This window comes from Ixodes scapularis, unplaced genomic scaffold (genome assembly GCF_016920785.2).
Source record: "Ixodes scapularis isolate PalLabHiFi unplaced genomic scaffold, ASM1692078v2 PGA_scaffold4__175_contigs__length_147842914, whole genome shotgun sequence".
Classification (NCBI taxonomy): Eukaryota; Metazoa; Arthropoda; class Arachnida; order Ixodida; family Ixodidae; genus Ixodes; species Ixodes scapularis.
This window is the reverse complement of record NW_024609879.1, coordinates 116,618,392-116,641,849: the sequence shown is the minus strand read 5'-3', so window position 1 is coordinate 116,641,849 and position 23,458 is coordinate 116,618,392. Positions and strand designations below refer to the sequence as shown.

At 45.3% G+C, this 23,458-nt stretch overlaps 2 protein-coding genes across 3 annotated transcripts; both read left to right on the top strand.

Moving 5' to 3' along the window:
• The first annotated feature begins 499 nt into the window (after positions 1 to 499).
• On the top strand, positions 500 to 10,314 carry LOC120841680. 2 transcript variants are annotated; one of them, XM_040212625.1, is made up of 4 exons: positions 500 to 976; positions 3,048 to 3,176; positions 8,457 to 8,564; positions 9,517 to 10,314. In XM_040212625.1, the coding sequence occupies exons 1-4, from the start codon at positions 824 to 826 to the stop codon at positions 9,577 to 9,579; spliced, it is 453 nt and encodes a 150-aa protein (XP_040068559.1). In that variant the 5' UTR covers positions 500 to 823; the 3' UTR covers positions 9,580 to 10,314. The 2 variants fall into 2 exon arrangements, with proteins under 2 accessions (XP_040068559.1, XP_040068558.1); XM_040212624.2 differs by having other exon boundaries at positions 506 to 976; positions 8,457 to 8,587.
• Positions 10,315 to 10,488: 174 nt separating this feature from the next.
• Positions 10,489 to 23,451, top strand: LOC115327620. The gene is made up of 5 exons (XM_040212627.2): positions 10,489 to 10,592; positions 14,161 to 14,373; positions 17,856 to 18,027; positions 19,028 to 19,113; positions 22,846 to 23,451. Exons 2-5 carry the CDS (start codon positions 14,278 to 14,280, stop codon positions 23,134 to 23,136), a joined length of 645 nt encoding a protein of 214 aa, XP_040068561.1. The 5' UTR covers positions 10,489 to 10,592; positions 14,161 to 14,277; the 3' UTR covers positions 23,137 to 23,451.
• Positions 23,452 to 23,458: the final 7 nt, after the last annotated feature.

The following is a 23,458-nucleotide window of genomic DNA, read 5'->3' as shown; positions in this document are numbered from 1 at the left end:
AACGACCGCCTGCGCGAACATGAGAGAGAAATAGAAAAAAACGAGGGGGACTCCCAACACCCCATGGTCCATCACCTCAAGGTTTGCGCTCCATGTGCCCCCGAGTTCCCGTCCGCGCGTGTTCTGGGGGCCAACAAGAACCGCTACGGGCGCGAGATCGTGGAGGCGTACCCCATAAAAGAGGCGCCGAAGAACATTTCCTCGGCCTCGCTGTCGCTGTCGGAGAGAGAGGTGACATTCCTTAGACCGGAGTTGCCGTCCTTGGCGGGCCGGGCGAGTGGTCCCTACTCCTGAGAGGGAAATCGGGATGCCTCCTTCCTCCCCCTCCTTCCCGCTGTCTCTGCGCTTTACTTTCCCCGAGTTTTCTCCCGGGGCCTTGTCTTGTCCGCCCCCTTCCCCTTCCCCCTCCTTTTAACTTTCCCTCTCCTGTAGTGGAACTCCGAAGGAGAAGCGTCCGGCAATAAATCATTTGTTTGTTGAAAATTTAAAGATGGTGTTCTCCCGTCCCCTGTCTTTACGAATAGTAAAGTGTTTTTGTTTAAATTCTTAGTTTTGGCGCGGTTTGTTCCTCAAGTATTTTCCGGAATATATTGTGTGCTTAAGCTACACTAGGTGGCGCAAGCTGCCACATATACACCATTAACCATCGGTTCAGCCATCTATCCACCCACAGCCTTCACCCACTTATCGTTCCTTTGTTCTGTTTGGCGCGTTACTTGCGGTGGTGACGAATGACGGTTGGCGAGTTTACCGAGTTGACGAGCCAAACGAATGTCAGTATTTTCGCGCCTAGCTGCTCGCGTGGCTTTAGCAGCGTTCGACAATGCCGCCCGTGCGGTGTCTGGTCACCGTGCCTCACCTACAGGCTGCCAGGTCTTTCAAGCTCGAGGATGGATCGGTAAACTCTTTGAAACATGCGGTGGCTACGTGCCCCGTTCTTGGGAACTCCATCAAACTGTCTTCTGTCAGGTTTCAGGCAAGTGCCTCGTTTCTGTTGACATTTTCCCCGTGCTCGAACTGTAGCAGGTCACAGTAAGCTAAGTAAACGAAGGATAGAGAAGACACCGAACTGCGAAGCTGTGAACCACCTAATCCAGAAAAAAATATCGAAGTGATAAGATTTTAACCGCCTAAACCACCGTCATCTTCGAATCTATCTTGGAAAGGGTACATGTTATATGAGGAAATGACGTTGTAGCGCGAAGAGTAAAGTATAGACCGCATGAAAGCGATTTGGCGAGTGACGAGGCAAGCGTCGGTGAACCCGCTTCGCTGTCGCTCGGTCACTCGCGCGACGAGGCAATCCGCATGAAAGCAACGGGAGCAAGCGACATTGTAATCCAAAAGGAAGTGTCTAGAGTTCCGTCCAGGCGGAACGATGGTCGCCACTAAAGTAACGTCCAAGTTGGGTCTCGTATAAAGCAAATGTTGAAGGCTAGTTTCTGAAGGAGTAAAGCTATACGCACTCCGGAGTGCGCTTCGGACGGAAATGGCTACACGCACTCTGCGGAGAGCTCATGCCGCTCGGGTCACCCTTTTCGAATGGCACGTGTATCGCTGGGGAGCCCGCCTGCGTTCCCCCCGCTTCGCGGCGACAGTGTGAGGCTGCTAATTACAAAACGTAACCAGTACACGCCGCTTCGCGGCGTCCAGCCGGCAACCCAAGCCCCGCTGTCCCCGATCGCATCAGGAAAGGGAGTCCCGTACCATTTAGTTTTGCGAAGTTTCGTCGGCAACGACTCTTTTAGTGTTCACCGGGGGAAAAAAAAAAAAAAAAGTAAATATTGCCAAATGCTTCGACAAAACAAAATGTTTGAGAAAACGAAACAAAAAGAAAGTGGGACCACCGCGGATCGAACCCACGTCCACTAGCGTACGAAGCTGACACCTTAACCACTACGCTATGCCACCGCTTAAAAGAATGAGTTGTTGTGACTATTCCTTTTATATGAGACTAGCGGAGTGCGTATAGCCATTTCCGTTTGAAGTGCACTCCGGAGTCCGTAGGCTTTATCCTTTCTGAAGTGGTGGTGTAGTGTAGTGGAAATGTGTCTGCCTTACACGCAGCGGGCCCGGGTTCGAACCGCAGTGTGGGTTTACTTCTTTTTTTTTTCTTCTCGATTTTTTTTTTGTCGGTATTTACATTTCTCTTTTACAATTATCTCTGAAAGACATGAAGGCATGTTGTCGACGAAACTTCGCTGAACTAAATGGCCGGAGGTGCAATAGGGCATAGCGGGTTTGGGTTGCTGGCTGGGCGGCGTGTACGGAGGGCTAAGTGGGTTAATAGGGAGTTTTCATAGACCGTTTTCGCCGTCCCGCAATGCCCTACGCAGCTTGCTATGATGTCGGAACTCTACAGTCAAGGGCATGGGCGCACAGGCGCAGTAGCGGCTTCTTCGTTGCAGAGGGCTTAGCGGTGAACGAAACATGGTCTACGAAAACTCCCTCTTAGTTTTGTAATTAGCAGCCGCATACTGTCGCCGCGAAGCGGCGTGAATGCAGGGGAGGGGGGGGGGGGGGTGTTAACGAGCCCCCCAATGATACACGCGCCGTCGGAAAAGGGTGACCCAAATGGCACGAGCTCTAGCTCCGCGTTCCAGACGGAACTCTAGTAGCAGCTATCGTTCCGTCTGGAACGCTAGCCACACCGTACGTCCAAATCGCCGCCTTCCCTAGGTTCACAGGGGCGAGAGAGGAGGGTGGGGGAGAAGGTTAGGCATATCCATTTCAGTGCTCTGTCTGGACGTAACGCTAGCCACAGCGTTGGACGTAACGCTAGACACCTCTTTTTTTTTACTTTTTTTTTGTAGGGCATTTGACAGTATTTACAGTAAGCTCTCCACGTCGTGCGTATGGCCATTTCCGGTCAACGTGCACGAGCTCGTGCCTATAGCCTTTACTCTTCATTGAATAGGACTGATTTGAGCCAGCACATATGAGAACTGAAAAGAAGCTAAGTGCCTCTGGAGCTGATTTACTAACTATATAAAAATATTTTTGGGTTAGATATATGTGAAGCTAGTCCATGCGCATACATTTTACAGATGCTGGATTTGGTATTTGAAGAATACACTGACCTTGCTGCGGACGACGAAATACATGACATGGCTAAAATCACTCTCCTGCCCATTGTAACTGTCCCAGAGGGTGGGCCAGGCTCATCTTCCACTCAGGTATTTGGTTTTGCAACAAGTTCAAGGTATATCAAGCATTAATGAAAAAAAAAAAGAAACGGTTTATTACTAGGAATATAATCACAACTGTGATAGGCTGTGTCTATACGAGCGTTTTTTTTAATTTTTTATTCTTTAAAAATTTTTTAATGGTGATAGCTATGTTAATGCCGCCTTCACTGTATGTTTGTGGAGCTTGGTGCCTGATTATGATTGGTAGAAAAGCGTCCTGTCACTTCTGTACGTCCGTCACTATCCAGCAAGTGTGACGCCGGCGCCTCCAGCAGACACGCTGTCTGTCGAGATAGTGGCGAAGGGCATGAAACACGGGCGTCACTTTTTTTTTTGCATCATAATCAGGTGCACCTTTCAGCGTGTGGTTTTGAGTTAACCCTTTAGACGCCGAGGACGAGTCTGACTCGTCCACGGAGTTCGTCCCGCAAATGCCAAGGATGAGTGTGGCTCATCCGCTCGTTTCAGCCCGTGTCTGTAGTGCCAGCGACGAGGCACGCTCGTCCAGTCTATTTTTGTGTTGAGAATAGTTCTCCCGCTAGCCAGCAGGAGAAAAAGCGAACCAGAATTTCGCTAATTTTTGCATCATTTTGAGAATTTATCATGCTCCTCCGGCAACATGGGTTTTTAAAAATGGCGTCTCTTTCGAGTGGTGACATGCATCGCTCGTCTAGTCGGAAGCGCGTTTCTTTAGTTGATGATGAGTTTTCTACAGGGTGAAACAAGGAGACGGCACGCTCTTTAAATCGACCGGAAAATTCGGTTTCTTAACCTATCGCGCTACGGCTTTGTGCAGCGTTGCCCACAGATGGTGCATTTTTTTTGTAAAATTTGCAAAGAGCGAACTTACCCGAGGAAAAAGTAAAGAAAGAAAAAGGCTTAGCTCCTATGGAAACACAGCGAAGCCACCGGTCTTCAAACAACACGGCGCCGGTTAGCACGGGACACAAGAGGTGGCGCAAGCGGTCGCGACGCCAACTGCCTCCAACGAACGAGCAGACGACGCCGAGACTCGAGAGCCGGCGTTTTTAGCAGACAAGGAACTGCAGTTCTTCGTTGTTACTGCGCCTGTTTTTTGTTTCTGCGACTGTCGCCGCCTGCGGAACGCACGTCGCTTTTGAGTCGAAAAGATTGCCTGCTAATGACGCTGGCTCTCGACGCCGTATGCTCGTTCGTTGACGGCGTTCGTTGCGCCATCTCTTGTGTCCCGTGCTAACCGGCGCCGTGTTGTTTGAAGACCGGTGGCTTCGCTGCGTTTCCATAGGAGCTAAGCCTTTTTCTTTCTTTACTTTTTCCTCAGGTAAGTTCGCTCTTTCCAAATTTTACAAAAAAAATGCACCATCTGTGGGCAACGTTGCACAAAGTCGTAGCGCGATAGGTTAAGAAACCGAATTTTCCGGTCGATTTAAAGAGCCTGCCGTCTCCTTGTTTCACCCTGTAGTTTGGATGATGATGACTTTGCGCTAGACGATAGTGACGGAAGCGGGGAGTCCGCGGAAGAGTTTGAAAGCTCAAGTGACTCGGACCTTAGCGGCGATGAGGTCCATGCTTCGGCGCGAGACTGGAAAAGTGTGGACACGACAAATCCTCCATGAGCCCCTCCCCGCTTTCCCTTTATTGCCACGCCGGGCGTCACGACACCCGTCGACACGTCGCTCGTCGAACACGACACCCTCAATGCTGTTGGGTACTTGTAACTCTTGCTAAGCCAGACGTAATGACTCTGGTCGTCAATGAGGCAAAGAGGTACCTATGCCGATCAACACTTGGCGACCGCGCTGATCTCAAGGGGATCCCAAATGAAGGCGTGGTAACCGGTGACGGAAGCAGAAATGAGTCTTCTTCACCCTGCTGCTTCTACAGGAAATAGTAGACAAGCCAGTTGTCGAGTGGTATTGGTCAAAGCGCACAGTGATTGAAATCCTAGTGTTTGGGGAGGTGATGAGTAAGAGCAGATTTATTTTGCTCACGAAGTTTTTCCACTTTGCGAATAATGGAGATGATGCTGGTAAAGTGGGGCAAGCTCGTCAAAAACTTCTCAAGATCTGGCCGGTGTTGTTGCTCATGAAGGACCGCTTCAAAGCAAGCGGTCTCGGTTCCCATTTTTAATTTTTTTGCCTCACATGGCCTAAGATTGGATCAATTTTGGTTTTCAGTTGTTAAGCTTTTATACCCATGTCTTACATGCTTGAAATAAGGAAGAATTCTTCTATCAAAGTGTGCTATAAAAAAAATTTGAATTTTGGGTACATTTTTTCGAAAACTGGCTGGCGCTTAAAGGGTTAAGCAAAAAAAGGAAAAATTAACAGATGAATATCTCAAAGCCTGTTGCTTTTTCGGGAACCGTGTCAATTGGGTTGGCTTTTATTAATGGCCACCTTTAAAACTACAATAGACCCTTTCCGGAATTCAGTCTGGCCACTTTGATCACTATCATCATCATCTGAAAACGCCATATGTGCTACACTAATGGCGGACTTCTGTTTACTGATGAAGGAAGTTGAAGATGCTCCTGAGCATCTTCATCTTCAGACCCTCAGGGCTAGGGTGACCAGACGTCCCGTTTTGGCCGGGACAGTCCCGTTTTTCAGGTCCATTTCTGCCGTCCCGTCTTTTTATCCCAATATAGAATCATGTCCCGTTTTCGCAGAAGTACATAGTTTCAAAATTGGCACCAAGCGAGTAGAAGCAAACTGCAACTATGCCTATTCGTTGCAAGTATATTTTACAAAACTAACCGTAGGTACTTTACAATATTTACCCAGAGAGTAAAATTTAGGACTGTTCTTGCCCACAAACACTTTTTCTTTCGCGAGGACGGTAGAAATATTTTTTTTTTTTAGTTACTGGATATAGCACGGATGTAGAATCATGTAGGAATAGCACGCCTGTAGAATTTAATTACATTTTTTCTCAAACTTTAGTACCCCCCCCCCCCCCCCCCCCCTTTACCGCTGGGATGTCCCGTTTTCTACCTTGAGGAATATGGTCACCCTACTCAGGGCCTGAGGACATTGCAGAGGGGAGTGTGTTACAAGGAGACATCAAAAGCAAACAAACAACAATCAAAAGCAAACAAACGACAATCTTAAGAATGAAAAAAATACATAATAATGAAATGCTAAAAGTTAACACTGTTAAGGCATCGTTTAGAAGCGATGGAATCGGATATGGATGCCACAGATGCTGGAAGGTGATTCCATAAGACCGTCGTCTGAGGTATAAATAAATTATAAAAAGTTGTAGTGTTACATTGAGGAATGCCCATCTGTGGATGGTCAAGAAATTATGATATGTAAAGAGGTGTCAGTAACTTGTCACATAGCAGAGGATTATAGTAATAAATTTTGTGGAACAGACACACTGTTAAGATTTCCACGTAATGCAAGGTTAGGTAGGTTCAAACTTATTTTCATTGATGTTACACTGGCAGTGCAGTGATAATTAGCAAGGATGAAACAAACAGATCTGTTCTGAATTGCTTCAAAAGCCAATATCAACACGTTAATGCCAGGGTTCCCAATTCAAGAGGCATATTCCAGCTTAGAGCGCACGAGCGTTTTGTAAAGAAGCACCTTGAGAGATAAGGGAACTGATGAGAAGTTCAGTGTGATTGTTCGCCTGCACTCAAGCACGTAGACCAAAGTATAGGGTGGTCCAAGTCACCAGGATCGATATAAAATGGATCATAGAAATCGACACCTGCACGCAGCAATCTAGACTTTTTGTCAGAGGTGTATTTCACATGTCGCTTTCCTTTTGTAAAATTAGAAAGCGTAGCTCTCTTTCTGTAAAAAATAAGGCCAAGAAACTTGCCAGGGTCTACGGCGGACAGTGACGCAGACGACAGGGGTCTAGTAGCAAGGTGTGTTTGGCGTTCGTATAGATTGATGGGCTACCTCCTTACTGCGACGGCTTGCGACCAAGGTTTTATAAAATGAAGATAATCTTTTTCAAATGTACCTTCGGTTAAAAAATAAATGCGGGCAATAAAAGCAGAACTTAAAGTAAAAAAAAATGTGTCTGCATAACGACAGCGCTTTTGCTGCCAACGTGTCGTCTGCTAGCTTTAGCTGGTCGGCTGCACCGTCGGACGCTGCTCCCGATGCCATCTATGAATACGATCGCCAAACACGCCCTGCTACTGGGCTTGGTCGTCTGGGTCGTTGCCTGCCGTTAACCCTGGCAATTTTCTTGGTCCTATTTTTTGTAATTTTACAAAAAAAAATTGACCCGTGAAATAGATCTTTGACGAAAGGTTTAGATTGCTACGTGCAGGCGCCTGTTTTTATGGTCCATTTTAGATCGATCCTGGTGACTTGGACCACCCTATATATAGAGTATTGTATCGGGCACATAGGGTTTTGTCGAGGGGGGGGACCGCCCATGTCAAAATGGCATAAATGGGGGAGGGGGAGCGGGCAGGGAGAGGAGGTCCCAGCAAAACTGAGGATTTGGGGCTATGTGCTCGTATTGTATATGCAAGTACAGTTGCTGGTGGTGTGAGCTGGAATATGCAAGCGGTGACCGGGCTGCGCAGACCACATAGCCGCAGCAAGTGACTGGCCACAGCCTGGTCGTCACTCATGCTTTCCTGCTTATATCGCTTGCTAATGTATGTATCGAGGTCCTCGTTAGATAAACTTTGTTTCGTGTTAGTACTGGATACCAGAGCAGTTTGAGTGTTGCATTAGAAGGAGGGGGCCAGTCAGGGCCATGTCTTTTTCAAAGTGATATGGCTTGCATGCTCTACTGGACGGTGTTGCACTGTACTCCGCATATTATTCTTAGCATTGAACAGCATCTCTGTTTGACACTATGTGAAATTGCATGCTGTGCATGTTTGCATCTACCGAAGAGCTTAAGCTTCAAATTCGGGCTCAGATTATGAGCCACGAACCAAGAATACGGTGCCGAATTTCTGTATTATTGAAGACGAGCGTATTGGTGAAGGTTCATATCCACACACGAAAGGATAAGAAACGGAAGGTGGACAGGGCCGAAATAGGACCTCTGGAAAGATATCTTGGTTTGTTCTTGTCCACTGCGTTTTTTATTCTTTCATGTGTGCATATGAAAATTTTGTACATTACGATTTATACTGAATTCCTGAAACGGCGAGCATCTAGCGGCATTTATTAGTAATAAATACACCAAACCTTACTTATAGCATGTAAAGTACAAACCGTTATATCATTAAAACAGCCTGCTGGGGTCCTTAACACAAATCCAGTAACTTTACACTGCAGGGATTTCCTTTCGTTTTAGGAGGAGGCTTCATTGGAGACGGTGCGCACTGAAAACTGTGAAACCGCCCAAAGAGAGAGCTTGCCAGATGAAACTTCTCCAGATGACTCCTCTCCAGATGTACCATTGGTAGGCATCGAGCCCTTTGAGCTGTAAGTGTGTTTTAATGGTTGCGACTATAGAGGCTATGTTGTGATACAAGGCAGCCTCGAAATGCTTCTATTCCGCTGTCACTATAGAACGGCGGACAAAGTGGCATCAATGGAAACGCTCATACCAGCTGCACTAGCGTCTCACCGGGTGCCTACCGTACATGTGCGCTTTGCTTAGGGTGGTGACATCTAGCCATTTTGGTTCGCGTCTTTTTATTTATTGTTTGCTTGGATCACATGTCGGCTAGTAGCTTTACCTGCGCGGTGCCGTTTTGTTTCATCTACTTCTTTGACGCATCTCACGTACATGGACCATTGTGTTCTGCTGCGTTCCCTGGGCAATGGAGGAACCAGGCACGTATCCAGGGGGGCCCATGGGGCCCGGCCCCCTCCCCCCCCCCCCCAATATCTTCCATTTTGCTGGGGCCTCCTCTCCCTCCTCCCCCTCATACAGCATTTGGCCTCTGCCCCCCCCCCCCCCTCCCTCCCTCCCTCCCTCTTCCGAAACAAGACCCTGGCTAAGTGCCTGGGAGGAACACGGGCGCTTCACAAGACTGATACACGCATGTGTCCTCACCACATGCAGTTTATTCAGGGAACACAGAGCTGATAGCTCAGGTGGTAAAGCACTTGGCTCACACACAGTAGGCCCATAGTTCGATCCCTGGCAGCGGCAAAGTGTAACAAATGTTTTAGAGCATTCATCAATATCGACGACGGTTTCTCTACACCATCATTTCAAAGGGGGGTGAAGAGCCCATAACAGCTATCGCTTTAAAATGAGGTTGAGAAAAAGCATGTGAGACGCCTATAACATATTTATTGTATTTCTGTTTTTTTTTTTTTTTTATATGCTTCTACATAGCAACATTTTTTTTCTTTTTTTTTTTAATAATCATTTTCTTATAAAATAATTGCACTATTTTTAGGCCTTCGTGTTCAGACGACGATGGGAACACCTTCATTTTCCCCAAGCTTGGAGCTCTCCATGATACGATCATCTCTGGCAAACCTCTGACATCTTCATCATTCCGAAAGATTGTGGAGCTCCTCTTTCGTGCAATGGTGAAGATAACAATGTAAGTAAGGTGGTCTCAAAATTCGGACTTATTCCTAGCTTCATCATTTCCAGTTCCTTTCATGGGTGACTTCTTTGTGGGCACCGGTCAACCTTTGTCTTGCTGTATCTTTCTGTATCCAGCTAAACCTATGTCTTAAATCACAGTATCGAAGCAGGTGAAACTGATTTTTGCAATATATTTGAAGTGGGTTTAATCCCTCTAACCCTCCTTGTATACAAAAAAAAAAAAGTAATTCGGAAAAAAAGCTAGGTTGCTTCTTTCTGGTCCTTATCTTGCCAAATTTTGTGCAGTGGTAAACATAGTAGATTGATGGCTTATTTGCGTTGTTTCACAAGTGCATCTTTGTGCTGAATTTTAGGCTTCTTGGTCGAGACCGCTGCGCCAAAAATGAAATTAGTCAGTTCAGGCTAGAGAAATGTTTGGTTAGTTAGGTCACTTCTTGTCATTTGCTAGAAGCAATCCATGCCCTCGCTGTATTTACAGGTGTATGTGTTGCTGGTGTGTAAAATTAATGGAAGCTTTAAGTAACTTGCTCGTTTTCCTTCAATAGGACAACATGTCTCTTTGTCGAAATTCATATTACAAGAATTTGCTAAGCGGAAAATGTGTAGATATTCCTTTTTTTTTTTAAATATCTGAAAATTTGGTGCGAATAGTTATAATCGATTGGGGGTCATTGGCATGTTTAAAACATTGATGCACTGTGTACCATCTGAACAATACCTTGCATCTTCCTCGCGTAGGCTCAGTCTGTATACGGGACCTATTGATTCACAATGTGGGTTATAATATTAGAGATTGTTGAGCCATAAGAATGGGCACGACTTTTCTGCAGGTTCCCATCTCAGCACTTTTACTCCAAGGTCACTCAGCTACTAACTGACAAGTACCCTCAGCTCCAAGATGTTATAGGAACTGGATCAGTAAGCACATTTCTTTTGCACGTTTATAATAATAGCTGCGATCAATTCTTAGCATTGGTGCTTCTATACATCTTTCCAAAAAACGCTCCTAGGCCGCCGCCATGTTGCTGATGCTGATGCAGCTGGCCCTCTATCAGCTAGAAATTTTCTGCCACCCTCTTGGACTGTGAACACCCGCTCAGTGCGGTTCTCTACCTGTTTTGGCGGTTTTGCATTCAACGTTTTCTCGCCCCTCTTGAAAGTTCCCACTTAATTTTTTTTATGAGTGCTGCATACCCTTTCTGTGTTATCTTCCATTGTGATATATAAGACTGGTAAGTGCCTGCCATTCAAGCTTTTCTGCTCGACATTCATGGGAAACGAAGGAAGTGATGGACGTCGAACTGCCCTCAACGCGATTTTGCAAACATTCTTCTCCCCCCTCCCAGAGATAATCCGCATAGAATCCTCGGTCATCTCCAAAAATAGTTGTCTGGGTTGGGGTGGGAAACGGGTCAGTCGCGTTTGTTCCTTTACCTTGGTGCTTTAGTGAAAAAGAAAGCTCTCCCCAGCTCAAAGGTGAAAAGAGTATAGCTGGACGCCATAATTTCATTCCTTGGCGCAGGAACGATTCCCTTGGTAGGCTCCCAATAACTGATATCGCAGCAAAAATGCTATGGCTGGACCTAAATTTAAATTTAGATAGTTGTTCAAGCTGTGGTATTTCTTTATTTTACAGGACTCGTGGAGAGTAGCACTGCGGTACAAGTTCAAAAATGAAAGACGTCGCCTTTCAGACGACGTCCGGGTTGCTGAAAACCGTGCAAAATTTGGATCAAAAAGACCAAATGATGGAGGTGCAGCCACACAGCTGAAGCGGCAAAAAAAGATTAAGCTGGTGAGGGGCAATGTTTAAACTTTCCGGGATAAACTTGGAAGATCAAAAATTGCTGATGTGGTTCGGATGCGGATATCGTGTCTGCATAGTGGATGATCAAATTGTTATCTACGCATGGTTTTCTTTCTACTCATCAGTGTCTGCCTTAGAAATCAACGAAACGCTTCCATCAATCAGATAACGCGAATCGGGAAAACTACAATGGTTTATCCCGTCTCCGCGAGTAGGTGGAAGCATGAAATGCTTTCGAGTGGAAAGGATTCGGAAAGATGATGATGGCAGGGAGCTCGATTCATTCCGATTCGATGGTTGGCACTCACTGGAAGCTCACCTGAGATTGGAGCTCACCTGGAAGCTCTCAAGATCCCAGGCGAGCTTCCATTAAGTGTCAATCAGTGATTTGGAACCAGTGGAGCCTCCTGCAATCGTCCTTCTTCTTGGGTCCTTGTCTCACAATGTCCATAAGATCTGAGAACATGCAGCACTCTAATGAGCAGAAAGAGTACTACCCTTGTCGCACTATGGTTTTCGAGATCACTGGCACGTAAAGCTCCTTGCACATCGCCAAAGAGCTTTGCACATGAGCAATCTTCAAGACTTCGTTAACACTACAATTTCTTCCTGTTGTGCGACGGCCATGTTCAGTAGCATACTTGAAAACCTTAATCTTCGAACCGCATGTTAGCTAATGTATGAAACCATCGTGGAAACCCCACGATCGTGCTGTTGGGGCAACCATAAGCTATAGACATTTGCAGAAAAAGCTCTCTGGCCGCCGCCATTTTGCGAACCAAGCGGCCCCTACCAGCCATAAATTTCTGCCACCTGCCTGAGCTGTGGAAACCCGGTCAGCATGACTCCCCAGCTGCATTGTGCATTCAGAGTTCGCCAACTTTTCTTGGAAATTTTTACTTTATTTGCCTGTTTAGGATGCTTACCCTTTGTGTGCTATCATGCACTGTGAGAACCAGGGAATACCAGGGCTCATAGCCTGCTCGGCCTTCGCAGGAAACAAACGAAGAGAGTGAACGTCAAGCAACTCGCGAGTCGTGACGGAGGCAGTTCGACATTCTTGAAGGATTATTTCCGTTGAGATAATCTCCAGAAAGCCTTCCCGACTTGTGTTCCGAGTCTTCGCGAAAAATAGCTGATAGGGTCGGGTCCGGAGTGTTTGCTTTGAAGCTGTGCAAAAAAGCAGCTCTCTTCTACATGTGCCCAAAACACGCCGGATTCCGTCTGATCGTCGTGAAGTTACTATCGTCGACACTGTTTATTGGATATGCTGTGTTATTTGAGACCTTTCTCAAATCCTGTTCGGATAACGCGGCATTGTGGGGTACGTACAATATATGTTGTTCGATTGATGAGACTCGTTGAATTTCATTTTGTGGGCGAGTAAATCTATGCAGTTTGAATATCCTGTGCGGTCAAATATTTTTGACGGTTAAGATCTTTGTAGATTGACAAGGCGGAGTGTATGGTGCCGTAAAAAGACCAACATAAAATAAAACAAACATCCCAGTTGCATTCGTTCTGTCGCTCACGGACTCACCAAAACAGCTTTCGTTGCTTTGTTTTTGTTCTCAAAAATAGTACAGAGCATTCTTAAAAACCCCGAGAAATTCTATTTGCCATAGAATACAAAAGAAAAATAGAACACGGCAATTTAGCCTCCACCAGCGTCCGAAAGTGTGCCCACGCAGGCTGCCACAGCCCACTGACGAGAAACTCCACAGCTCAGCGCAGTCTGGCAACACTGACTTATCCTCTCAAAACCAGGGATGCCTGCTGTAAATCGCTTCGTTCGAGACTGCCGCTTGAAAGGTCTATAGGCAACTTTCAAAAATCCTGCCATGCAACATTGCATGCGTTGCACGCTCGGAACAGTTGGCTGCGAAGCTGAGTGACATGGTTTCAGTCGAACAGGCGTTGTCTCTGCTTGCGCGACGAAACATGTGCAATCGCAAGTATGCTGAAGTTTCTCTCGCGTAAAACATCAACCAAGGCACCTGCAATTTTTTTGCTTAAAACCTGGCATGCTCGAAACCAATAAAATAGTGGCCAGTGTTTTTTTAATTGCTTGGCGACATTTATGGTATTTTACACTTGTGGGATGTCTCAGTTGTGAAAATGAAGTAGCGAGTTCCATTATGACACAATAATCATGGCAAATATCTGAAGCCGGAACTAAATGGCCCGCTAGTACCCGGAATTCATTTCTTGGCATCTCCTCACCAGGGGCCGCCCCGATTCGGAAAAAAGCTTATTGCAAAATGGCGGAAGGTTCATTTCTTCCCACGACCCCGGCTTGGCTTGGCCACCTGGAGATGGAGGTCGTTCCTTCCCATGATCGTCTAGCTGTTTATCGCTCAAAGTGGCGCATAAAAAAATTTGAACGTTCCCACCTCGTGATACAAAGTTGGGGGTGCATTTATTGAGCAAGGTGCAAGGAAATATGTTATATATTTTTATCTGGACTGTTTCCTTTTTTATATTGTGTGTTTTCTACTGTTTGTGCTCCCGTAGGGTAATGCCTTGGGCAATGTTAGGTCAAATGATTGAATTCAATTTTACCTTATCAGAAATTTTGGCATGCTAAGAGCATCAAGCACTAAAAAGGTAGTCAGTTGTTGTCCTTCTGTTAATGAATATTCATGTCTAAATCGCGCCCTTTCGATCATGCCTCTCAAGAACATCACTGCTTCGGCTTTGGCTGGAGAGGACGAAGCCAGCCTGATCGCCCATGAGGAATGGCTTATACGAGAAGGACGAAAGGCAGCTCCTGATGAAAAAGGAATCCATGAAAGGATGACTCTCACTGCGAGGAAGAGGCTCTCTGACATGGCACAAATGGGCATTGATGCTGTTAGGACAAGGTACCCATACCTGATGGACTCTCAGCGAGTGAGTCATTGCTGCTACTCTTCCGCTTTATTGAATACGAAGGTGTTGTTGACTTTTTTTTTGTACTCTTGTTTGAATACAGAAACTCTTATTGAAGGGACACTGACAGGGTGTTAATGCTCGCCGATGTTTTTAGTTGTACATGGCTTATGAGAACCCAACTGCCCAGAACAGAATTTGAGGCTCAAAATTCAGTTTCTTTCCGCCCGAGGACCGCCACGAGAACTGGCCGGTTCGAGTTGCGCTCTCTCTCTTTGTGATCACGGGCTGTTTTCTAAGGTTTAGACACAACCACCAAATTTAATCAAAGTCGTGGGTCATTGAAGGCACACAGTCAATATTAAAAATAGCAAAAAGATGAAACCCTTTTTTTGTGACTTCTAAAAAGCTGTTAATAAGATTATTGAGGAAAAAAAAGTTGCACAGAGAACCGGACGCATTCTGTGCATTTCCTCGTTCAATAGCCCTTTTGCGAAATCCCCCAAGCGCCCTGGCCCGCGCGCGAGGAATTGTGGGAGAGACTGTCCCTGGCCTGGCCACTCTGCCTTGAGATCGCATTGCCTCGTCGCTCGTCTCCTCATAATCTTGTTTTTTGCTTTCATTACCTATTTTTATATGTTCAAGTGTATATTTATTGGTTCTAAGTGTTTCTATTTTCTTCTGTGCGCAGTATTTTTTGCATATATATAGTTTTTGCCTTTATTATGCCTTTTTCGACGGGAGTGCTGACGAACAACAGGCCGCTTCGCGTGTCGTTCTCCGGGTGAGTGTTATCGTTGCTACTGGTTCCTGTCGTGCTGTTAGCTGTTCATTTTGGTTCACTTGACCCGCGTGCAGTCGTGAGGAGCCGTTTATGAACACCCACGCAGATGTCATAGGGGTAGGCAGACTCTAAATCAAGAATTGCGACGCGAGAGCAGAGTGCGCTGTGATTTAGCCGCCCGCGCCTGCTCCGTTGACTCGCAGTGCAGCGTATGCCTTCGGGTGCCGCTTGCTTGACCAAGATACAGCAAGCTGCTTTGTCGCTGCGAACCATTTGTCCGAATGTTTGCAAAGCTGAGGCATATGCAACGCTGTGGCGTTTGACAACTGCGCGCTGCGGTGCGATCCCTTTGCAAATGCCGACGGCTCAATGTCGCGGCTTGAATGTGCCTATGGCATGCCTTCATAATCTTTCTTTTAAGCGGTTGTCATTTGCCAACGCCCTTTTTCAAGTGCAGAGATAAGTTGCCGCGAATCATTTGTCCGAATGCCTGCAAAGCCGTAGCACCGTTTGTCATATCCAACGCTGCGGTGCCTGACAAACTGCGCTCAGCGGCGCGAGCCCTTCGCAAGCGCCGGGCGGCCCAACATCGCGGCTTGTGTGCGCTTATAGTATGCCTTCTTAAACTACTTGCTAAGCGGTTGTCAGTTAAAAGCACCCCTTTTCAAGTGCAGAGGTGTGCTGTCTCCCAGGCAGTCATCTTGAAACTCGTAGTTCCTTCGATAATTTTATTTCTCTAGTCAAGATGTCAGCTCAAGGTATTTTATTTCTTTAGGTCACCTTCAGCAGTAACATGCCCTCATAGTACAGTTTGCTGTGTGCCAGGCTGTACAAACAGTACTGCCGGCGGACGGCATGTTTCCTGGCACTGCTTCCCAAAAGACAGCGTCCTGCGAAGCGTTTGGGTGAAGACAACTGCGTGCAGTTGTGAGGCGCTGCAAAGTTGGACATGCCGAACAGTGTTACGGTTTCGCAGGCATTCAGACAAATGATTCGTGACAGCAAAGCGGCGGGCTGTATCTTACTCAAGTAAGCGGTATTGAAGGCACATGCTACAGTGCCAGTCAACTAAGCGACGCGAGAGCCGAGTGCGATTGAGCCACCTGCACTCGCTTTGTTGACTCGCACCGCACTCGGCTCTCGCGTCGTGATTGTTGATTCAGAGCTCTGCCTACCCCTATGACATGGGTGCGGGTGTTCATAAACGGCTCCTCTCGACTACACCTGGGTCAAATGAACCAAAAATGAACAGCTAACAGCACGATAGGAATCAGTAGCAATGGTAGTACTCACCCGCGGAACGACACGCGAAGCGGCGTGTGCAGAAGAGAATAGAAACATTTATAAGCAATAAAAAATACAGTGGTACAGATAAAAATAGGTAATGGAAATGAAAAACCGGATTAAGAGGAGACAGGCGACAAGGCAATGCGATTTCAAGGCAGAGCAGCCAAGCGAGGGAGCCTGTTGAGTGTTAGCAACATCCTAGCTAATGCAGCGACCAACGACTTAGTTGGAAGCTATGGTTCACAGGCCAGGTTTGGAGATCCTATCAACTCTATGCCATACTGCATGAAAAGGACTCGAGGGTCCGAAAGAAAAGAGTAAGAGATTGCATGTGAAGAAGAAGGTTTGATATTTCATCAGCGTGATGTCTGTAGTACCAATTATTTCTCTGCACTCTTGCAAGACTTGCTTGGCAAGTCAATAGACATATAAAGAACTTCAGAAGCAAAGGGAAGTTAAAAAAAATAATGTTACTAAAAAAAGAAACTTGCGTATTGTGTGTTCGTATGTTTGTTCCTAAAGCCCTTCCCACACCTTCAAGTTGTGGTAAATGGGGGATTCGGCCAACTCGCTGAAAGCCGACTCATCGACAGTCAATTCGTAGTATAGGCCAATTTGTTGTAGGACAATTCATCAAAAGGCAACTTGTCGAAAGGCAACCTGGGACTGTCATTTAACCCATTCGAGGCCGATTCCTCGAATGGGTTAAATGACGGTCCCAGGTAAAAGTTCATGGTTCCTTGTTATCTTTTGATCTAAATTTTTATTTGTGTTTGGACTAGGGACAGCGGTCTTTTTAGGTTTTAGGACAGTACCTTGAGACAAGTTTAGAAATGTAAATTTCGGGATTGTCCTTTTGCTAGTTTTCTTTATTACTTTTTGTAATGAGCCGCTGCGGACTGTTGCCGCGAAGCAGCGTGGACGGGTAGGCCAAGCAAACTCACACGTGCCACAGTGATGCACACGCGACGTAGTAACTGTCCCCCACTGCACCGTGAAAGTGGAGAAAGCTGCAAGTTGTTATCTTCGACAAGAAAGAGCGCACTGGATGTTTATTACGTTACGGCGATATTACGCATTACTATAGGGCAGGATTTGCTTTAACATTTCAGGACAAAATTATATATTATGGCGTTGAAACAGCGGCGACCAGTTGGCGTCTTCGACTAATTTTTCTTCGACGATTTGCCTTATGACGATTCGGCCTATTCGACAAATGGGCTGCTGACGAGTTTACCGTCGATGAGTTGGCTTTCGGTGAGTTGGCCTAGACTCGGTAAATGGTAGTGCCAGTAAAATTTGAATTTAGGCGTTGTTTCTTGTTTCCCTTATTTAAATTAATGAACAAGTGCCAATTTCTTTGTAAATTTTATTAAAGAAATGCCGTGGCATATTTCCTGAACTTTCAATTTTTATATTTTCTTTTGTGAAGTTCGCTAAAGATTTCGAGAGGCTCACGAAGATGAACCTGGCCGACAAAGTCGCAAAAGGGATTGACAAGATCGTTCTGTTGGCCACAAAGAAGGCGATCGACTGCCAGGAGCATGTCCTACTTACACTGCAAGCAGCACCGCACATGGATCTGGGGAGGCTCAGGACACGGCGTGAGTACAGTAAGAAAACCGCTGCGCAAGGGAGGCTTTTCGACCAAGCGATAAAATACCACCATTCAATGCATGCATGGGAAAAGATAGTAAAAAAACAAACAAAAAACTTTCAGTCTTTCTCTTTTGTTGAGGAAGGAAGACTAGCGGAGCTGCACTATGGTGGGAATGAAGTAATGGCCGATCGCTAGTCGGCAGGCCAGAGTGGAAAGGTTGCGGCCATCTATGATGGTTGCTGCCGTCTCCTATATATGGCGGTAGCTGTCCAGAGTTCTGTGTCATCGGGTTATTTGAGGACTGACACGACCCTGGGGAAACTAGCCGCTAACAGCTCCACTGTAAAAAAAATAACCGAGTTTATGTGTGCAACCACGTTGGCGCATTGCTCGGCTGAGAAGTAAGCGAAACTATAGCTTTCAAAATGCGGCCTTTAGGGTAGGCTGCTTTGTGCTGGCCTCCCCTGTATTGAAAGATGGAACGTGACTGGCACTCTCGCTATCAGCGCGCTCGGAAACAATAGTGCTACGTGCTGCAATTTTGCCGCTCTGGTCGTTGGTCGCTCGTGCTAATCTTTTTCTGCTGCAGCTGTACATGCGCAGCGCCTTGGCAGAGGAGAACCCTCTGCCAAGGTGCAGGCAGCGTGGTGGAGGGCCGTAGAGGACAGACATTTGGGCTGCACACCAGTGTATGGGGAATAACTTTGGGAGTTTGTATCATACTCCCAAGGTTATTTCCCCGTGGTGATTTGAATTGTTTCATACCATTTGGTGACATGTCCAATGGCTTATCTATAATATTATGTTGCACCCATTTAGGTCGTTCTGGTGTGTTGCCTTCTTTTCTTTTAGTGGAGTCTGAAGTTCCCTCATTGTCACTGATCCTACTGGAAGATAAGCAGAACAATGCATACATTTTTTTTCTGAAACCGTCCAGGACACGTGCAACGAAGAGTACAAAAATGTATTTGATATCTTGCACAAATGTTGTTGGTGTTTTTCAGACATCCTGACTGTTGCAACTCTGCGCATTTTGGCACTGAACGTCAAGGAGTCAACATCACTGCCCCTAATGTTCGTGCAAGAAGATGTAAGTTATTTCACTATATTTTTGCGAAAGTTGATGCTAGCAAGAACAAAGTTCCAGCCTACCTTCAATATAGCAGGGTTAAATAAATGCTAACTAAAGAGGTTTTTTTGTTGTTTTTTGTGGGTAGAGTGTTCGTTTTTTTTTTGTTTTCACGGTATGTTTTTTCATAGTGCCCGCAGGGGCTAGAATTGGAGCCTTCTGAATACATATTAGTGACCATGTTGATGTCAAAGGAAACAAACATGTGAAATGCACATGAATACAAGTCCTGAAAAACCAATGAAGGCTGGAAGGCGGCAGGCATGCTGATCTTTCTAGGGTTTTCAATACAGAGACAGTGTAGCGTGTTAACTGGCTTCCAACAGTTCAATAGCAGCTTGTTCACCTGGCCCCTTTTGTTAATGGGGTGTCCCAAACATTAGGCCCACCAGGCCCCAAATACTTCTGTAACGCTCAAGAGATAATGGCCACCTAAATTACAGAGATATAAAGTAAAAATTTGAGGCGAACCAAGTTTCGGGTACAATGGCTGAAACGCCAAAAACCTAATAGTCTGGCTTCCAAAACACAGCCATGCTCAACGTGCCTCATGCTGGATTTTCACTGCTCCGGTTGGTGTTCGGACGGGAGAGATATGGCCAGCGACTGCACATAAAATGTAAATGTAGCTCGTGAAAATTAATTTATACAACTACATACGAGACATTGTTATGTTTGCTGTTTTCTGGAACCTTCATCTTTGGGTTTTTTTAGTGTAGAGGAGGAAGCAAAAAAATTAACATTGGCCAACGAACAAATAATAGCATGTACCGTTATGGTCAGTCGGTAGCCCTGTACGGTTCATAAATGCGGGGTGGCGAGGTAAGCAGGGTGCGTCCATGGCAGACATAGATTGTAGCACCTGAGCTGCCTGCCTTCTGTCGGTGTTTGCCCCCTTTTTTCTCCTTGAAACTTGTCTGCCCTTGGCTATGTTCGCTGATACCGATAAGAACCCATTATTGCACCCAATGAGCGCTGACGACCGATGACACTGCCTGACAAAGCGCGTCTGCGCAAACATCCCTGCTTTTTGTCTTCTCTTCCTTCTGCACGTATTGTTTCTCATCTGTGCATTTGTTGGTGTCCTCTTATCCAAACAATAACCTCAAATGCAGACTTGTACACGTTACTGAAAAATAGTAAGGAATTACATTTACAATTACTCGAGGCTGAATTGTAATTTATTACAATTACAATTACCCTTGCATAAAAGTAAGTGGCCGTTACACCTAAAAGTAATCCGTTACTTTCGTGGCGTTACTTTCAACATTATTTTCCTCAAGTAAGAAACAAAGGGAAGGGGGTTATTCAAGTTCTTATTGTTGCCACCTGTTCCATTTAATGACCCTGAGTCTCTTGAGCAACAGCTGGCACTCGAAAGTCTCGCCAGACATTTTGGGTTATTTCTTACTCAATATGTCGACTGCTACGCTGAACACCCACTGAACTGAGGCACTGGATGGGACTGCCATATTGTTCCTGATGAATGCTTTATGGTGTGCATTGAGCTTCTTCAGCAAAGCAATGGAAGTACTATTTACCTGGAAGATAGAACAAAGCTTCGTCGTTGCAGCCGTTTTTTGATATAAGAGAGCTTCAGTAAATCGTTCCGATTCCTCCGATGCCCCCGATAACAATGATGCATGCGCAAAGGCGGTGGCGGGGTATCGGGTATCGTTATCGGAGTCATCGGACCGATCTACTAAAATTCTCCATTGTCTAAATCGCAAAGCTGTGGAAGTCATCATGTCGTCTAGCCAAAACTAGAAAAAAAACTGATTTATGTCCATCTTACTATACCTCCATATATTGCCAGGCAATAGCAAAACATAGTTGTAACAGTTAGGTGATAATTAAATAATAAATAAGGTTTGGCTCCATATTCTTTTTCCTTTGGTTATGAAGAGGTCGAGCCTCGGTTGAGACGTTGGTGAATACAAACAAAGTTCCTAGTATATAAATATAAGTACTAAAAAAAAAAGGACACTCATAACAACTTAGAGCGTCGGTTAAAACAAGGTAATGTAAACGCACGTTTGCCGTGTGTACCTTTTTGGTGCCGTTCAAAACCGCATGGAGCACGAACCGACTGCAGTTTACTCCGGTGTTCTCCAGATAGAGGTCCGCTGATGCCACGGGCAGCGAAGGGCAGAGTACTAAGTAAGCCGCGCTATGGCCCCACTCACGAGTTTCACTCACCCCTCAAGCATTGAATATCAAGTGTACGTCAGCCACCATTATGTTTTATTTGTAAAAATATCTGCTTGAGATGAGATGCGTCCTGCTGGGGCAAAACAGAAAAAAGAAGAAAGGAAGACTATTACCATTTTCCAAGAGCTCGCAAAAAGCTGACTCACAAAAAGGGTGACTTAGAGGCAGATAACATGGCTGGAATTCACAAATAAAGAGGGCTAACCCTAGAGGTTAAGTAGCTTTTAAAACGGGGTCAAATAATGTGAAAAATGCAGAAAAATGTACATCCTGTTTTCTAAGAGAAGATGATAAGTGTGCAGCAACGAACGAGGATGCTTGCGGCAATAACACCTTCACATATTATCACATCTCTTTTAGTGGATTTTAGGGCAGGCGGAGCGTTGTCTCTTTTTGTGACATTATGGAAATGGTCGTAGTCCCTATAACCGAGAAGGGCATTGTTAATTTTTTTTGTCCACTTACCACCTTGAGCTTCTCGAAGAGGCACACAATCACTTGTGTCCTCCTCTCCCAGTTTTCGATCGCAAAGAAAAAACAAAGGGACTAAAAAGAGCGGATATAACTTGCCCCCTCCCTCTTTTTTTTTTTTTTTTTTTGTAGAAATATTTATTTGGATTTTTTTACATTGTTGTTAGGGTCTAAAAAAAAATAGATTCAGGGGCTTGGTGTTGCAAAACAAAAAAGGCATTGCGCAACTGAAGAGTGCTAAGCCTCCCTTTGCGCTGGTCAATTCGCGTGACAGTGTCACTGCGCTCGACTTTACCAAAATAAAAACAACCCTTTCTTTACAAAGGGGGGGGGGGGGTTGGTCCTGAAAAAGAAATGTAACGGATTACAAGGAATCCGTTACGCAAAAAGTGTAACGGAATTACTTTAAAATTACTCTAGAAAATATGTAATTATTCCGTTACTAAATTACTGATAAATGTAAGGGATTACAAGTAATTTCGTTACTTGTAACGGATTACGTACAAGTCTGCTCAAATGTACACAGGAAGGCTGCTGTCCGCATAAAGAAACCAGGCCACTGTAAAAGTGAGATGTGATAGCAAAGCAAAAAATCACTCTCATGGTGAAAACGAACCAGTGATGCGTCAGATTTTTGGCGTGACTTTTATTTTTTTTTATCTCCAGACCTGTACTCATTTCCAACAATAAATAAGTCTAGCAGCGTATCATAATGCATCGGAAAAGTATCTCACTATTGAAATGCAAATAGGTTTCACAAATGCATCTTCATACTGAAATAGAGATACTAAAATATATCTCTAAGCTTATATCGCAATATTTTCATGTCGTGATGTTTCCCCAATTGTAATTCCTCATTCATTTTACATTGTTGCAGATGCCGGTTACTTATTTAAACATAAGCAATGCTCATGGCCTGAACTGGAGTGAATAATAGCAGTTGACAAGAGCAAACATGTTTTGGCCTTCTACATTAAAATATGTTGTGCCTTTTCCTTTTACCTAACGCAGGATGAAAACATCCCACCGACACCGTGTGTCCTGTACAGCGGGCAAGACTTAGAGGATGCAGACTTCTTTCACCTGGTTGTTGATCGTGAGAGGTTGTTCTCCGTTCCAAATGCCGAGGAGGGGCTGTGTATGTTGTTGGTAGCCTATTGGTTGTTCAGTATACAATATGAACGGAAGGCCTTCAACATGCTCGTCACTCTGGAGAGGCTTTTTCTCGGCATGAGCCACACAACTCCAAGGGCAGTGGTAATTAAATTTTTAAACAAAGTTTGCAGGCACGTGCATGGTTGAAGCAATGATTTGTGCTTCAACCACACGCGCATTAACTGCTTCGTTACGGTTCAGTTTGAGCTTTTTCTTTTTTTTTTTTTTTTTTTTACGGTGTTAGTTTGCAGGCTCTGTAAAAATGGATGTCCACCCACGGGACAGTGGGGCTTTACAGTTCAAGTAAGGAAAATGAACACATATTTTATTCAACATTTTATAAGTTAATTTTTACAAAATAGGTTTTGGGAAGAATAGCAAAACTGGAGTGATACCGGCAGAGAAATGAGGCTCATTTATTGGTACGAAAATCAAAGAAGCAGTGCCAGTCAGATTCAGTGCAGAGGTA

What these genes read in the sequence shown, in the direction of transcription:
- LOC115327620 (XM_040212627.2), top strand. Translation starts at nt 14,278, where the DNA reads ATGACTCTCACTGCGAGGAAGAGGCTCTCTGACATGGCACAAATGGGC. An exon ending in ACCTGATGGACTCTCAGCGA is followed by an intron (nt 14,374 to 17,855) that starts GTGAGTCATTGC and finishes TCTTTTGTGAAG; the next exon opens with TTCGCTAAAGATTTCGAGAG. An exon ending in TAATGTTCGTGCAAGAAGAT is followed by an intron (nt 19,114 to 22,845) that starts GTAAGTTATTTC and finishes TACCTAACGCAG; the next exon opens with GATGAAAACATCCCACCGAC.
- LOC120841680 (XM_040212624.2), top strand. Translation starts at nt 824, where the DNA reads ATGCCGCCCGTGCGGTGTCTGGTCACCGTGCCTCACCTACAGGCTGCC. An exon ending in TGTCTTCTGTCAGGTTTCAG is followed by an intron (nt 977 to 3,047) that starts GCAAGTGCCTCG and finishes TACATTTTACAG; the next exon opens with ATGCTGGATTTGGTATTTGA. An exon ending in CAGGCTCATCTTCCACTCAG is followed by an intron (nt 3,177 to 8,456) that starts GTATTTGGTTTT and finishes CTTTCGTTTTAG; the next exon opens with GAGGAGGCTTCATTGGAGAC.